Source organism: Rhea americana, unplaced genomic scaffold (assembly GCF_003343005.1).
Source record: "Rhea americana isolate MKP2758 unplaced genomic scaffold, rheAme1 scaffold_420, whole genome shotgun sequence".
Classification (NCBI taxonomy): domain Eukaryota; kingdom Metazoa; phylum Chordata; class Aves; order Rheiformes; family Rheidae; genus Rhea; species Rhea americana.
This window is the reverse complement of record NW_028186558.1, coordinates 169,967-186,281: the sequence shown is the minus strand read 5'-3', so window position 1 is coordinate 186,281 and position 16,315 is coordinate 169,967. Positions and strand designations below refer to the sequence as shown.

The window sequence follows — 16,315 nt, the reverse complement described above, 5'->3', positions numbered from 1 at the left end:
GGGTATCTGAAGAGGGCTTGGCCTGGGAGAGGGGTGGTGGATTTGAGGGGAGTATCGAGCTCTTGGCCTGGGAGAAGGGGGTTGTATTTTGGGGGCGTTGGCCTGGCCTGGGTGTGTGAGGGGGGAGGGGGTTGAGGGGCAGGATGCTCTGAGGCAAGTGGTGTGAGCTGGACTTTGGGGTGGGTCTTGGAGGAGGTCCTTGAGATGCTGAAGTTCATGTTTTTGGAGGGGGATCTGCGGGGTGCAAGGCTTTGGAGCTGTTTTGGCAATGGGGATTTCTGAGTTGTGGGGAGAGTTTGGGCTTTTCGGAGGGGGGGGAAGCTCCTGTGTCCGATGGGACGTTGGCCTGCAAGGGGGATGGGGTGTGATTTCTGGGTACCAGGCTGTGTGTTTTGGCTGTTCTGTCCCTGCATCCCTGGGGGAGAGGGTGATGCTGTTAGCCACTCCGTCCCTGTGYAGCAGGTGGGGAGGCCCGGGGTTGGGGGCACTGAGGCTAGAGAGACCCTTGTCTAAGAGATTCTGTCAGAGCATGGCAGACTCTTGCCTTTGTTGGGGCGGCTGTGATTTTGTGGCTTGGGAAGGGAGGTTCTTGGTCAGGATGGTGTTTTCAGTGGGGTTTTGTCCTCTCTAGTTAGAGCTTCCCGTATTATGAGACTTAATAGCTCAAAAGCCGTTTCTAGGATGGTGTATTTGTGTGCTTGGCTGTKGGGGAGATGAGTTCAGAGTGGCAAAATATGGAGAGGGAAGAGGTGTCTGTGTGAACCCTTCCTTGTCAAAACCACTATGGCTGAAGCGTCTTGGAGACAAGGAGCTTTGTGGTTGTGTGGAGTTGTCAGATCTGGGTTGTTAGTGGTCTCCTGGATGGAGAAACACGAATGATTGTAGGGTACTGGTTGGGATTGAAATGGCTGACTTGGGGCCCTTTGTCATTATAGCATAACTTCTTGCTGCATAGCAAGTTACCTGCTGCTGTTGCATTCCCCCCAACTTGTTTTACTGTCAGAATGGGCTTTATTTTGTGAGTCTGATGTGGCTCTGATTTCAGTGGAATACTCTGAGATGAATGATGCAATAGAAGAAGTCAGAAATCATCTTGATTAATGTTATGAATTAATGCAGATAAATGAACATGTAGCTCTGAGCCAGCACTGGAAGACCTTTAAGGACGTGGTACATCCCTGTTAGTGGGTGACAGCATTACCTGGCTTTATTTTAGTGCTGAATGCATTGTTTTCATAGATGACTTAATCAGAACTTTGCTATGAGGGGGAAGGCACGAGTGTATTATGCAGGGAGGTCCAATTTTCTGGTAGAAACAAAAAGTGATTTTTGAAATCAGGCTTTTTTGTGCAATACAAATGTATGATTTTTGCCAACAGTAATTTCTTGCATTTGTTGCAGTCTATGCTAAGTGATGCACTTAATAGAAGGGCTTTACGCTGTTTTACCCTTGCAAATAGTGCTCAAGTGAAATGCAACCTTATATCCCCACACCAGAAACCTAGCACCATTCCTCACCTCAGAAGGGGCAGAGTTGCACGGAGTCACTGTGTGCTCCCTTAGAGGATGTGTTGCTACCATGTGATTGGGAGCTGACTGCATTCCTTGCTTTCTTAATAATCGACGCCTCACATATATGAACGTGCAGTTTTAACTCTGACCACGATGGTGGGGTGTTATGTGGGAATGTTAATTTATTGGGCAGGATCAGTGGGTGGTTTTAACCCTGATCCATGAGAGCTCTATGACTTGCCCTAAACTGGAAGCGCTGCTGGATTCTGCTTGTGTGAGGAACTTTGACTAAAGTCAAAGGAAACTTTGATTAAACTCTTGTTTCCTGACAGAGCCATTTGTGTAAGAAATGGTGTATGTAGAGCTGTGAACTATGTTTTTATACCATGTCTTTACTTCACTTGCACTGATAATCTGGATGTGACCCACTTGCAGAAACCAAGCTAATAGTAGGGGTCTTGACAAGAGCTTTCTGTAACCCTAACCCTCTCTTTCTGTCTGCAGGCCGTGTGTATTACTTCAATCATATCACAAATGCCAGCCAGTGGGAGCGCCCCAGCGGCACTGGAAAGAATGGCCAAGGGGAGCCCACCAAAGTGCGATGCTCACATCTCTTGGTGAAACACAACCAGTCCAGAAGACCCTCATCGTGGAGGCAGGAAAAGATCACACGGACCAAAGATGAGGCACTGGAGCTTATAAATGGCAAGTAAATGCAGGAGAGAGAAAGAGTGATATTATTGTAGGGGAAAAGTCATTTTAAGGCCTAGAACTGAACTCTGAGATGAATGATTCAGTGTGTCGTGAACTCTCTAAAGCAAAGTTTTTGAGCCAAGTGGTTTGAACATGGACTTTCGTGTAGCATAGCCACTTGGAGAAACAATTTTGCTCTATGATTTGCTGCCTTTGATTAAATGACATAAAGACAGGTGCCACCCCATGTGCCCTCTTCCCCTTGTGTTTCTTGTAATGTTGTTTCAGAGGTTTGTTTGTATTTTATTTGTAAATGTGCATATTAAAAATAAAGTAATTATTTAAAGCTAAAAAAAATGTTCTTTAAACATCTCTTTTTGTTTAATATGTCATTTGACTCTTTGCCCTAATGGCAGTTACTGTACATTCTGATTGACCTCTGCTTGAAATCAAGTTGCTTGTGTAGACATCTTGCACAAGGCTGTACAGACAACCTGATCTTCTCAGGCTTCTCCCCACATGTTGTGGCTTGTAATCAGGTCTGTGTGCATGCCTTCCACAAAACGCATTGTGACTGCTTGCAGCATATATCTTTCCTTGCAACGCTGGCAGTAGAATTGAATTGATGTCATGTTTCTTGAACATTGAGGTTTTGATCTTGCAGAAATAAGCTCAAAGTCCAGCTGTTACTACTGACTTTTTCCTCTTAGAATAAGGAAATTAATCCAGTCCAACTGATTAGTTAATGAAATCAAGACCATGTCCTTTAAGAGGTAGTTCTGTCCTTCCTGACAGCTAGTCTTTGCAACAGTGCTGCGGTGCTACCAGCACTTGTGAGCATACACAGATGCATATGACTGAACTGAAACTGTTTTATTGTCTCTGCCCTCAGCCTTGAAGGGGAGAGGATAGAAAGGGTGCATCTGGCAATTGCCTGGAGCCTGACAAACAATAAACCTGAGTCTTTTTTGAATAAATAAATAAACAAAATGAGAGGGGAAGTCTCTTCAATGAATAACTGGAAGCACTTAGGTAGTGACCAGCAGGTGGTGTGCAGGCCTTTTGGAAGGGAAGTTGAATTAATTGGTACAAATGGGTCTTTTTTTCAGGGAATTGTCTTGTTTGGGTTAGGTATGTGCAACTGGGGGCAATAACGCAGGAGGCATGCATAGTGTGGAGCTCTTGTGCCAAGAGAGCTGAGAATGGCATAATGATAAATAGACTGAAATGGTTTCAATCAAGTCACAAATTATATTTGGAGAAATCCTGCAAGACTGTGTTAGAAACCATCTCTTGGAGTGATGTTCATCCTCAGAAGGCCAGCGCAGAACTTCTACAGGCCAGAGCTAAAACAATACATGAAGCTTGTCCTGGTCTCCTGAGTAACAGCGAAATGCTGAGGAAAACGCCTAGCTGCTTCCATTTGGGAGCAGAGCCTGGATGGGATGGAGAATTTTGCGCCAGTGCTATCAGAGGATTGGCCAGCTGGAGCTGCAGTAGTTTCTCGTGCTAAAACAGGAATGCAATACTGTTGGCATGCTTTAGGCAGACTGATAAACTTGGACCTACAGAAGAGGGAATCATTTAAATTTTGGAAGGAAAGTTCTCTTGAGCAGACTTGCTGATGCAGAAGAGTTTCAGGAGCTTGTGACCCAGCAGGCTGTGTGTTATTTATGAGTCTTCTAAACTGGTTATTTTAGCTACCTGAAAAGCATTATTTGGACTAAGCAAATGTTATCTTTTTTATTTTGTTTGTGTACTTTATCTTAGATGCAGGAAGTCTTTGCTACCTGTAAGGATATGGAGGGAAACACTAATCTATTCTTTCTCAAATATAGGAGCAAGTTAAACATTTTTTTTATTTAGCTCAGAAGTGTGAAATTTAGACTGACAGCTTCAATTGACCCTCTTGTTATCAGATAAATTTTATGTTTAGTCATTTCTCTGTGGTGTCTGAGGAGGAGAAAGTTGTGATTAGAGCTTACATCATGTAAATGCCCTGTTTGTGTTCTTGATAAAGGCCATTAGGGGTTTATTCTTTTGCCACTTTTCACTTTGCTTTTTTTGGTCATCCTGAGAGTGAAATACCATTACAAAAAAATATATATATACCTTTCTGTCAACATCTCCACTTGTCTATCATAAACACTATCCCTGGAAAGGTCATAGGGAACACTAACTTATGATTAATTATTTTGTGATGGCTCTTGCCATGGATGCTGCTGATCTGGAATTATCTTGCAAATTAAGTGTGTTTCTTTTTTTCTTTTTCCTTTTTTTTCTTTAACAGCTAGAGTTTATTGCATGGATGCACAGCTTAGCTCACTACCGTTTCTGGCAGTCAGGCACCACTGAACTCTGAACAGATATACTGTACCTGGTGAATGTAACTGTAGCAGAGAATTGTCGAACAGATTCCTTCCTAGAGATCTACTTTGACAGCCATAGTACGCGTATTTTCATGTTGCATTTAGAGATCAGTTACATTCAGTTTATTATCTTCAGAATCAAACTCTGATGTTCGTTCTTAGATTTGTGTGTGTGTGTGTAAAGCATTACATTTGTTTAGGGAGTTCTTAGTTATGTTTCCTCAGGAGGGATGGCTATCCTAAAGATGAATGCTTCAGTAAATTTTGGTTAGTTGTTAATATTTGGCTAGTTGTAGATGTAAGCCATTYGATGGTTTTTCTCCAATAATAAAGTAGGAGATTCAAGATAGCTGGAGGGGTTGCCCATGAATAATTTTTAATTTACTGAGAAAGTTGCAGTGGAGGATTAGAAGTAGGTTATCTCTCATTTTGTGTTAACAGCACGATTTGAGTGACCTGGCTTGCCATGAGCTGTTCTCATAGGTGATGACATTGTAGGAAACACAGGACTAAAAAGAAATTCCTGATTTGAGTCTAACCCTGGTTGTTAAAGGGAGTAATACCTCTTAATCCCTTTTGTAAGAGTGATTGATCTTCATCTAAAAGGAAGTTTTGTTTCTGCTCTGTCTCCTGTGAAGGATGTTCCAGAACATCTCTGGTCTGATGTGTAGAAACCCAGTTTCCAGCTAAATGCTGCTGATGGCTAGCTTCTATATGTTGTTTTGTGCATTGGTGTTGTTTAATTTAAGTGACTTTTCTTTCTGATTTTGACCTCCCAGTGGATTTAGAGTCCTGCTCTTTCCCAGCCTTTTTCGTTGATTAAACCAACCAGGCTTTTAGTTTCTAGTAATGTAGGTCATCCGTTCAGCTGCCTCTACTCTTAGCCCTTCTTTGCGCTTACTTCAGTTTCTATTAATCTTTCTTGAGCATTGGTTCATCGTGGTGTGCAGTATTCCAGATTAGCTCTTGGCAGTGCCTTATACCGTGGCATTGACTATTATTCTTCTCTCTACTGAAGATAGCATGACTTCTCAGTGCTGCATTTCTCCCTTAAAATCTGTTTTGTAGCTATTTCTAATTCCACACTGGTGTCSTTCACCTTGCAATTAAACTCTCAGCATATAGAAGAAATTCTTGTTGGTTTTATAAATGCACATAAGTGACTGTTGTTTAACTTCGGTTCTTGGTCATCTAATTATGTTTAATATTCTGATCCTCCCTTCTGCTGACAGTACTTCCAAGCCTTCCAGCCTCTTGTTGCACRTTTCATTAGTATACTCCTGTTTCTTGCTGCAGATTCATCTTACGAAAGAGTAAGATTCATCTCAAAGTTTCCCTTTCCTGATATTCCCCATTTTAGCACAACCCAYTGTCATTTTTCATCTTACTATTTTTGTATTAATCTGCCATTATTCAATTTCACTTATGTCTGGAGATTTTTACAGGTGGTTTATTAAAATCTAGACAGTATCTGCACTGAATAATTTGTTCTAAATAGTTGAGATCTTTGGGAAAAAGGTTTATTAATCCCGTTTCACAGAGCCAAAGTTCAGACACTCGGAGCAAATGTATACTCTTGGCTAGATTGCTTGAAACAATTATTTCAGTCCTAGGTTTTATCCATAAAAGCATTCATCGAGCTGACAGATTTTGCACTCTGGTTGGGCACTGTCTTAAAATTTTTAATTARATAGTTTTAATAACTGAATTCTATTTCAGAGTGTTGTTGATTGGTTCACTTTACAAGCTTGGGAAACCTTTTTTACCGCTAGGAACCTGTTGATGTGACTAGTGCAGGCAATCTAGGATGTAAAGGCTTGATCCTTAATTTGAGTGCTTTGTTACTTTAACATCAGTGTGTATATTCCAGCTGTAATTCCTGGCGCTTCTGGATGTGATGTGTACTGATGTGACAGGTACTTGCTAGGGCCTGGCAGCTATGTGTAATTACATGTGCTTATTGTGATGCAAATGTGTATTTTAGGATAAACTGTTCTGTCAGCAAATAGACTGTTTATGTTCAAGCAGCCTAGTTTAATCGGATGAACAGTATCTGTTCCTGTTCTAAAACATGCATATGCGAATGCTATGAACAGTCTTTTACTCAGATACACTATTTTTTTCCAGATTAATGCAAGATAAGTAGCCTTTTTCTTAAGTTCTATAGAACTTTAGGATTTTATGTAGTCTTCTGACTTTCTCCACCTGTACCCAATAAGCAGAAGGTAGGGCAAGTGCACATAACCTCACTTGTGTGACAATATTGCTGACAGTGTTTTCTATTAAAGCAGGTTAAATATTTCAGGAGTTAACTTTCTATGGCTCTTGGGTTGTATTCAGACCTCCTTTTTAAAAAAGCAATTCTGGAACCAGATGTAATCTCGTATTGCCCTTTTTAATGGTCTTTTTTTTTCTTGGCCTAATTCATACAGTAGTCCCATTTGGCTGAAAATGCAAACCAAACTATTGTGAACTCCGTGCTAAATTGCAAAGATGTAGGTTAGYGGCAGCCTGTTTAGAAAGATATGACTGACTGGGAGAGGAAAAGTGGGCTATAGGGTAGAAGACCAATTTGAAGGCTTAAAATCACTTAGTTTGGATCTTGCTAAAATTAAACTGCAATGAAAGTATTCATCTAAAAACTGGTAGCCTGCTGCTTCAATTGCTGCTGCTTCTTGTCTTGAAAACGTGGGTATGTAAGCTACTGAGAAGCAAGACAGGCTGGTTTAGTAAYGAGGGAGCTCCAACTGACCTCTTTCAAGTAGAGAAAAGGTGCAGGTTGCTCCTGTCACCTGGCACTAAATGCCTGTGTTTACAGGCAGGTTCCTCTTTCCTGATATCCAGTGCACCTCCTTAATGTGTCTGTGCTCTCAGAAGGATAGGACATTCTTTCTAGTGATGAGCAAAGTTGATCGTAAGTATTTTTTGACATTTCAGCTCGACTGCAACTGGGAAAATTTTTCAGAAAAGTCATTGCAATTATTTGGTCTTCTGCAGTGATTTGGAAAAACACCATGCACTTTGCCACTCTGCCATAAAGTGAGATTTAATTTGCAGGGGAACTTCACCTAAGTTCCCTCATTAAGAAGTATTTTCTTACCTCAGGGCTGGTATTTCCTCAAGTATGTAGAGGGGTGTGTGTGTGTGTATACATATGTGTGTATATATATTATATATGTGTATGTGTGTGTATATATATGTATGTTTATTTCCTCACACTTTGCATCAGAAATTGCCTCCTTCCATTTCCGAGAACATCCCTCGAATTTATGGGATTAGTTCTTGTGCATGTGACACTTTCAGCTCAGGCTATTCTGTTGCTTGCTGGAATCAACCACGGCCAGCCCAGCCTGGGTTTTTAGAGGCTCATCTAGCAAAATCCAAACTCTCATACATTCAGGCTACAGTGCTTTAATGGTAGTGACCTTCACTGGGAAGTCCAGTTATTGAAACCAGGAGACATAATAGCTTCAGTATGAAAAATATCCCCGTTCACTTGATTCCTCTGAGCATATATAGTCAGCTGCTATGACTGTCTTGTTCAAGGGCAAGTGCCAGACCTCAACGCAGCCAGAATTTTAGCAAGTGGCACAAGAGGCTCCAGCTCCGGGTGGACGCGTCGTTGCCTGTGATCGCGGGGGTTCTTGCGGATGAGGCAAGGCCGCTTTGCCTGGAAATGGGAGACATTCAGGCTTTGGTCCTGTCCCAAGCTGAGAGGAGGTTTCTGCGGAGTGATTTCACAGGTAAATGAACAGAGCTCTGATGAGCTGCTGTTGGCCATCTGAGGGTTGAGGTCGCCGGTTTCTTGGCTGTGGCAAGCCGCTTTGGTTTGGGGCACTGCTGGGCAGGTGAACGTGACTCTCTCCATRTGACTGAGACTTGGTTTGTCTGCTGTGGCTCATGGGTTAGGTGGAGGGGTTTCCAGCACGCCTTGCCGACTGCAGGCGGGCTTTCGTAGGGAGCGAGCTGCCTGGGGCCAGTGCTTCTGCCACCCCTCGGCAAGGGTGGCCCTGCCGTGCAGCAGAAACCCTTGCCCACTTCTGCTCCAAGGTGGCTTACCGGCTCCCTCCTGCTCTTCCGCTGTGGGAAGCAAGCTCCCTCTTGGGGGAGCTTTCTGGGCGTCRGGGCGTGTGGTAGCTTTGTTGGCGGCCGACTGGCCATGTCTGGAGGTGCCCCGTTGTTYGCAGGCGTCAAGTTGAGCTTTTACAGCTCTCTATCTGCAGAAACGTTCCCTGCTGCTGGTGTTTAGTTACGGTTTGGTGGGTGGTGGCTGCAGGGAGCTGGCAGCTGCTTGGGATTTTGGTCACTGGTTACCCTTCTTTTAGTGAATGAACTAAAGAAAACTGGGATAAGATACTTGCATTAAATTATATGCATGGAAATTCCTAGTTGTCTTGAGGGTCTGTGCAAAGCTGCCTTGTTGTCTTGAGATGTGTTGGTGATGCTTGCGATTGTGCTCRTCTCTAAGTGCCGTCACTAGTCATCGTTAGTGGCTTCCCTTTTTCCCATCCCCAATCATGGCATTGAGTTGTTGGCTGGAAAATCTGATCTAAAAGGTGAGCTATATTCTGAATTTTCTTGTTATGTGGCTCTAGGAGGTAGCTGGAGCTGCTCTGCTGGTGCAAAAAAAGGTCCAGAACTGTGAGGCAGAACTCTCGGTTAATGCTGTGACTACCTCTACTGACCTTTTAAGAAGCTGTGTTTATAAATAATTCACTTGTCTGGAGTTCTTCATGCTTGGTCGTTTACCAAGGTGAAGCCTTCTGCAGTTAAGAACTCCCATGTTCTGGAGCCCAACAATAAATTACCATACTTTAGGGGTACTAATAGATGAAATCAGCCTTTATTTATTTGTTTCTTTATTTTAGAAGCTTAAATAGAAATGCCCTACAGCACAAAGATTGGAATTAGAGGATGCGCCACATGGCGAGGCCAGTGCACCGGGGGCAGTCAGCCCTGCTTGAGACGTCAGTGAGTCAGGGCAGAGCTGGACCTTGGCTTCAGTGGGAGAGCTGGCAGAGAGTAAAATCTTGGACTGCTGTGCTACTGTTCCAGACCTGCACATTGGTGTTTGTGCCCTTTTTGTCATGGGATGCAATGCTTAMGGCATCTCTCGAGATGTGATGACCTGCTCCCCTTTGTTCATCTTCCTCTTTTGTTGGGAACAGTCCCCTTGCTAGGCACTGTGCTTCATCTGTGGGCTTTCTTTTTGATTGATTTATTTTCTYCTCTCCTCTCCTGACTGTGAATTATTCTGTGTATCTACAGGCTACATCCAGAAGATAAAATCAGGAGAAGAGGATTTTGAATCTCTCGCTTCCCAGTTTAGCGACTGTAGCTCGGCAAAAGCGGGAGGTGATCTGGGTGCATTTGGAAGAGGTAAGTCAAGCTCAGTGTGGCAACRTGAACACGAGATCAAGATTACAGAGCTGACGCTGATAATCTTAGCAGGGGATGGGGTTTAATCATGCACCTTACTGTTGGGGGAATGAATATGAAAATGGGTTTGTGTGCTAGGCAGCCTGCTGTGCAGGAAATGTAGTTTGCTGCCTAGAAGTTAAACCAATTAAGAATGCAACCATAATATTATTCTAGGCAGAGAGGATGTTGTGCAAGTGCCCTTCATGAAACTGGCTTTTTCCTCTGGAAAAAGATTTTCCAGCTCCACTGAATGGAAATCCAGTTGCATAGTGTAATGGACCATGAATAAGGAAGAAGTGGATAAGTCCTGCTAACAGCTTGCTGGATAAATGATTTGGCATTCTAATCTTAAATCAGAAAGCAATTAACAAGTTGTAGAAATAGGAGCGATTTACACTCCAGCAAAATAATGTTGTTGGTGAGAGAGTTTGTTACAGAATTATTGATCAGTGCAATGAGGGATTGATAACAAAAAGCTCTTGGATGCTTCCTCATTAATGAGATTTGCTAGGACAGAAGGAAGAACCTTTGAGATTGGAAAGTGAAAAAGAGAAACCTGTTTTACATTGTCTCACAAATGCTTTTTGGAATAGGTTAATTTCCAACTAGGAGTAAAATAGAAAGCAATGATGTCATATGAGTGTGGCTACAGTATTTAAAGAACAAAACAGAATCTTAATAGCAAGAGTACACATGCATATTTTATTTGAAGAGAGTCAAAAAAGGTTCCTGTCAGAGAGAAAATGCTATATTTATCTTTATAGCCTGTGCCCCAAAGTCATAGAAGTGTACAGCAAACTCAAAGGAAGATCTGTGGTGAGAGCTGCCTGTATCTGAAACAGTGAAAAGCGGTCTGGCTTGTTTAAGCCTGTCAGTTTTGGTGGAAATGTTTGGGGTTGGTAGGAAGCAGACTTAAGTGCTYAGGAGCTCATCTCGGAATGCAGAGATTCACCCTGCAGCAAATATACAAATTTTGTGGTAGAAATCTGTGCAGCTGCCTAAGCATACAAGGATGTTAGATGAGGCAACCTGTAGGGCCATCTGCACARTTGTGAATTTCAGTGCTGCTTCTGATTGATTTTTTTGGTAGGATGTTTCTGGAATAAATGAAACAATAGTTGGCTTGATGCTACAGGTGTGATTGTGGAAGGGRCCACTGGGTCACTGCTTTTGCCCGTACTAGCTGGAGACCACCAGGCTGCTGACATTACCTTCAAGAATGCAGATTGTGATCTTTCACCAAGATACAGTTTTTAATTACTGTTCTTTTCTAGGGTCTAATTTTGCTATGATTAAAGCAGCAGTTGCTTTTGCTTCCTCRGGTATCTCCTTTCAGATATTGCTGAACAGTAGTATTTTATGGATTCCTATATAATGAAACATTCATCTTAGGATGCTATGACTGCTGGTTTGGGTTCATTAGAAACAGAGTTTACTGTGCTCTTTGGAGACATGTGGAAAAAGATTTCTCCTGGCTATAGGAAAAAGTAAAGAAATGTTGCAAGAATCAGTCTCCACTAGATGACACTAGAGCTATGAGTGGCGGCCCTGCTCCTGAGCTGTCACTCCATCTCCATCTCTGCCTCTTTTCATATTAAACTAAAAATGTAATTTATTAGAACTTGGAGCACTGGTTACTTTGAAAGTGAAGTTGTTAAAACATTTTGACTTATCTTCATGAAAAACTTCAAATAAGCTATGTCTTTGTTTGAGGAAGACCACTGTGGTGTAGCAGAGAGACTATTCCTCATCTGAAGTAAAGAGTTTGGGTGCTAGCAGAAAACAGCTGAAAACCTAAAGTGAAAGGTTTTCAGGATATGGTTCTGTCTGACAGTGAATGACACTGGCTAAGTAACTGGATCTTGTGAGACAGGCAGGCAGTCTGCCTCTCTTAGCAATTAATCAAAATGCTAAGGTGAGAGAAATGAAACTCTGGAAAGTCCTGTGTATCAGGTCACTTCAGTAATAAAAGTTTTTTTTTTTTTTTTGGAAGGAGAAAGTATCAAGCTGAAGCTATTATGACTAATCCTGAAAGAGAGGAATTGAGCTTTTGTGACATCCAACTGCCTTGCTAGAGAAATGGGTATGGATGGATTTAGATCCTAGAGTAAAATATAAATTCTGGAGATGCTGCTTAGCTACATGCGATGCATCCAGGATGTACAGTCTTTCAAGGGGCTGGGAAGYTGAGGTCCCAAAGAGATTAGTATATCACTGCAATGTCTGCTGCTGATCCATCTGTCACACTGCCTATAAGATTTYTGAAACCGTCTCCTAATGTGCTGTGGAGTCCAAAGCTACTGCACAGTCTTGAAACCTGGAGACAAGGGTCGTAAACGCACAGGAGATTTATGCTGCATTTTTGGCAAGACACTGATCTATACATCTMCTCCGGCATCTTAAGGCGAGTGCAGGCAGTGCAGAGAGCGAAGGCTCCCTGCATGCACAGGGCGCTGTCCCTGCCTGGCCTTCCCTTGGCGGCGTCTTGTCCTTTTGCTAAAGCTTTTGGTGAGAGTCCCACAATGAGCCTTTGACTTGTTGGCAATAGCAGAGCCTCAGTATTTCAGCTGGAGTTGGCAGTTTTTCTGCTCCAACTGCTGTCACAGGAAATCGGGCAAAAATACTGTCCCTCTTGGACCCTCTATAGCAGGCTGGTATCCTGGCTTGAATTCTTCTGGCTGAGCACTTGTCATTGGTTATTCCTCATGGCCCATTGCAGAATTGCTTTAGTTCTGCTAGTTATTCCCCATGCAGGGGACTTCCTGTTATCACCTGTGGCTTCCCTGAGCCTTGATTACTAAACCACCTGGAACTCAGCAATTTGGAGACCAGAGCCTTAAAGAGCAGTTCTTATCTAGGTCATGACATTAGCCACATGTGCCTTGTAAATTATTTAGTGACACTTGTAATGCACACCACATCCATTGCCTCTGTGTACCTTGAGGGCACGTGAGACTGAAGGACTAACATTCATTTGTGCCAGTGAATCTGCAGAACAGATTTCCTCTGCCTTTTGAGTCCTCAGTCTTTCCCTGCTGCAGCAATGTTTACAGGATCTGAACAAAATCTCTATCTTAAGAAAGTTCATCTGTGTACACGGATGTGTGAATGAGTTGTTTTGGATTGTTTTCTGAGAATATTTGAAAACAAACACCTCCTGCAAATTATTAATTGGTGTCTTTGTTGTTTGCCTGGAAGCTGCCTTCGTTTGAGACTTGCTTGCTCAGAAAGAGCTTCCAGTCTTTGCTGGGCTTAATTGAACTTTCTCATTGCTGCTCTCTGCAGGTCAGATGCAGAAACCTTTTGAAGATGCCTCATTTGCGCTGAGGGCTGGTGAGATGAGCGGACCAGTTTTCACAGAATCAGGGATCCACATCATCCTACGCACAGAGTGAAGTGCCTTGGTGACAAGTAGAAAGGAAAGGGCGAGGGGAAGAAAGGAAAAAAAAACCTACTCCAACCCTGCACTCTCCCAAATGAACTTCATATCCAGTTWAAAAAAAAAAAAGCTCATTTCATATCTCAATATCTTCTGTGGCACCTGACACAATGTTTTTCACCTGCAGAGATGTATGGTTAGCCAAGGGTRAGAACGTAATCAAAATAAGACAGTAGCATCTTTCATAAGCAGAGAGAATGTTAAAAACAAAATTTCTGGCATGCCTCAGCTGCTTGAGTTATATTGACATGCCTCCGAAGCTGAGGAATTGTCGATGCTAAAGGTCACACTTCAGTGCTTCCCACATCCACCCTGTTAGAGATATGGAGTATTTATTGCAGTACAGCACTGATGATGGTGAAGTTGACTTGTGAACTCTGGTGCTATGATGGAATGAACTCCCAACCCTCTGCATGTTTGTTTAAATACCATGTATTCTGGATAAAATGTATTTGCTCTGCAGCCCAGTTCCTTGGTTTGTAGAAATGATTTACTAAAGCCATTCGTAAATTGACTGTAAAATATCAAACAATGAGCCATCTTGGCATGGGGCATCTGTCGATGCCTACCTGTAGCTTCCCTTAATGCAGTTGTCTCAGTGAGGATTGCTACTCTGTCCTGTCATGCAGTGGCATGTGGAGCTCTCTCCACCTTGACCATTGCTTGGACTCCAAAACTTGAAGATGCCTTTTGGTTCTGAATACAAACAAGAGAGGTTAACGGCCAGTAGTTCCCACTGCAGGAAGGTCAGTAGCCAGTGGAAGCTGTGTAGCGGTACGTAGGATGCTGTGTGTTATCCATTCAAGCGTGAGGTCACTCCATTAATTAGACATGACCGTGCCATTCGGTAGGATGGACTGTATTGTGGATTTTCAGTTCTAGCTAGAAGGCTGTTCTCAAGCTCCTCTCGATCCACTTGTGGTTTAAACACTGTAAGTCATTGTTTTCCAGTTACACTGCATTGCTTATGTTTAGTAAAATAAAACCAGAAAAAAGTCCTAGCTTTTGTCCAATGCAAACAAGCTGTATAGTTCCAGTTCTCTTAAGCAGAAAATAAAGCCCTCTCCAATTAAACATTTCAAGAGCTCTGGTATTGATTATTTCTCCTCCTCTGACTGTAGAGGTCCTGTGGCTTTTATTAGAACAAACGCAGACCTCTGCAGTATGTGCTGAGGTGGCTACAGCTAATGTTCCTTTCATCATAAAATGGAAATGTGACTTGTATTAAGAAAACTCTCTTTATTCTCAAAATTTCTCTGTCTTAAGTTGTAACCTGATATCCTAGATTCTCTTTCATGGTTGAGTTTTCCTGCTTTGCATTGAGTTGGTGCTTCATTACATAATTACTATTTAAATTCTGGTATAAGGTGTTACTTCAGGTAGGGTAAAAACAGTACTTCTGGCTCTTTAGTGCAATTTAGTAACTATTTCTTCCCAGTTCTGTAAATTTGGCTTTTCAATGTATTGTATGAAACCAGCCATTACTGAGAGTGACTCTGCAGTGTGTTTTTTTCTAGAAACTCTCATCTTTCTTAGATTTGGGGAAAAGCAACATCCCTGAATTAAGGTGATAGCCTAAAACAAAGAAACATATGAATATCACTTGTGTTTCTGCTTCTGCTTTTACCTGTGCTAGTTCTGCTGGGGAAATGGAAGGCTCTCGTGCATCAGATGAAAGTTGGTTTCCGTAGCAACACATTGATTTTTTTTTTTTTTAACCCAACCAGTTCTGGGGTGACAAGCAAGTGAGAACTTAGAAAAGGAAAATTACCTTAAATAACTGTAGTATCATGAAAGCAAGATCAAAGGTAAATAAAGGAAAGCAAAGATGTCATCTCTCTCTTGAAATGTGGCAATATAGCAAAAGCAGTGGCAGCCGAGGATCTTCCTGACTGCGCACACTGTTGGCTTCCCGACTGTTTGTGCTGCAGGGTTGTGGGCTCAGCACCGGACTTGGATTTGTATCTTTATCAGAAGGTTGCAAGCGCCAGGGAAGCAGTGTGGGAAGAGCCTTGGACTGCAAGTAAAAGCATGACAAGACTACCATGATAATGAGATAAAGAGCATGTGGGACTGCCTGCGGTGGGAGCTGTTCTTGTACTGACACAAGTGGCATATTTCCAGCGGGTACAGCAGTCCTGGGAGACACTGTCAGAAGCTGCTGCCTTCTACAAAGTACTTGTGGATGATTGTGGATGTCCCCTTTCTCACGTGGACAGTAGACATGATATTTGCTACCACTGAAAGTGTCCAGAAGCATAACATTTGTGAATTTTCTCTGTGCTGTCTGCAGAGCTCCAGCTAGCCACCTAGTGAAGAACAGGGAGAAAGCAAAGGCCCTCAAGGTATCCTGTTGGGACTTCTCAAGGTGGAATCTGCACAGGAGGCCTGTGGTTCTGGGATCTCGGTGTCTTGGGCTGTGGTTGTGAGCTGGCCATACTCAGGCCTGCATGGTTGTGGTGGAGAGCCATCCCGTGCTTCTGTCGCTCAGTGGCAGCTCATCAATGGCCACTTTGTCCAGTGATGCGGTGGGGCTCAGCCCCGCCACGTGCTGGTAGTGAGGTTCTGCTAAAGCATTTAGCAGAGCAGGTGGGAGCCCTGGGAGGAGGAGGATCTCCTCCCTGTACTGGTGGGCTGCAGACTCTGTGCGCGGTTCTGTTGTCGACAGTCTTAGAGCTCGGATTCTGCTACCCTTGGAAACTGTTGTAGCAGGAAAGAACAAGGCTGGGAGCATGTTTGGTAGAAGACGTTTCCACAGATGGAGCTGAGGTGACTCAAGCCTGTGTTTATACCACCAGGAGCCATATTATTTTCCACTAGCATTATCCCACCTGCAGAGATGACTCAAGGCTGAGACCCTGGAGGAGCGGACACGCCTGCT

General features: G+C 43.0%; 1 protein-coding gene across 1 annotated transcript in view; it reads left to right on the top strand.

Moving 5' to 3' along the window:
- The window catches only part of PIN1 (peptidylprolyl cis/trans isomerase, NIMA-interacting 1), a 14,975-nt gene extending 467 nt beyond the window's left edge, over positions 1-14,508 (top strand). The window contains exons 2-4 of the mRNA XM_085315168.1: positions 2,017-2,217; positions 9,843-9,953; positions 13,281-14,508. Of these exons, the coding sequence (XP_085171294.1) occupies positions 2,017-2,217; positions 9,843-9,953; positions 13,281-13,390 (422 nt within the window). The 3' untranslated portion in view covers positions 13,391-14,508. The remainder of the gene's footprint in view (positions 1-2,016; positions 2,218-9,842; positions 9,954-13,280) is intronic.
- The last annotated feature ends 1,807 nt before the right edge of the window (positions 14,509-16,315 follow it).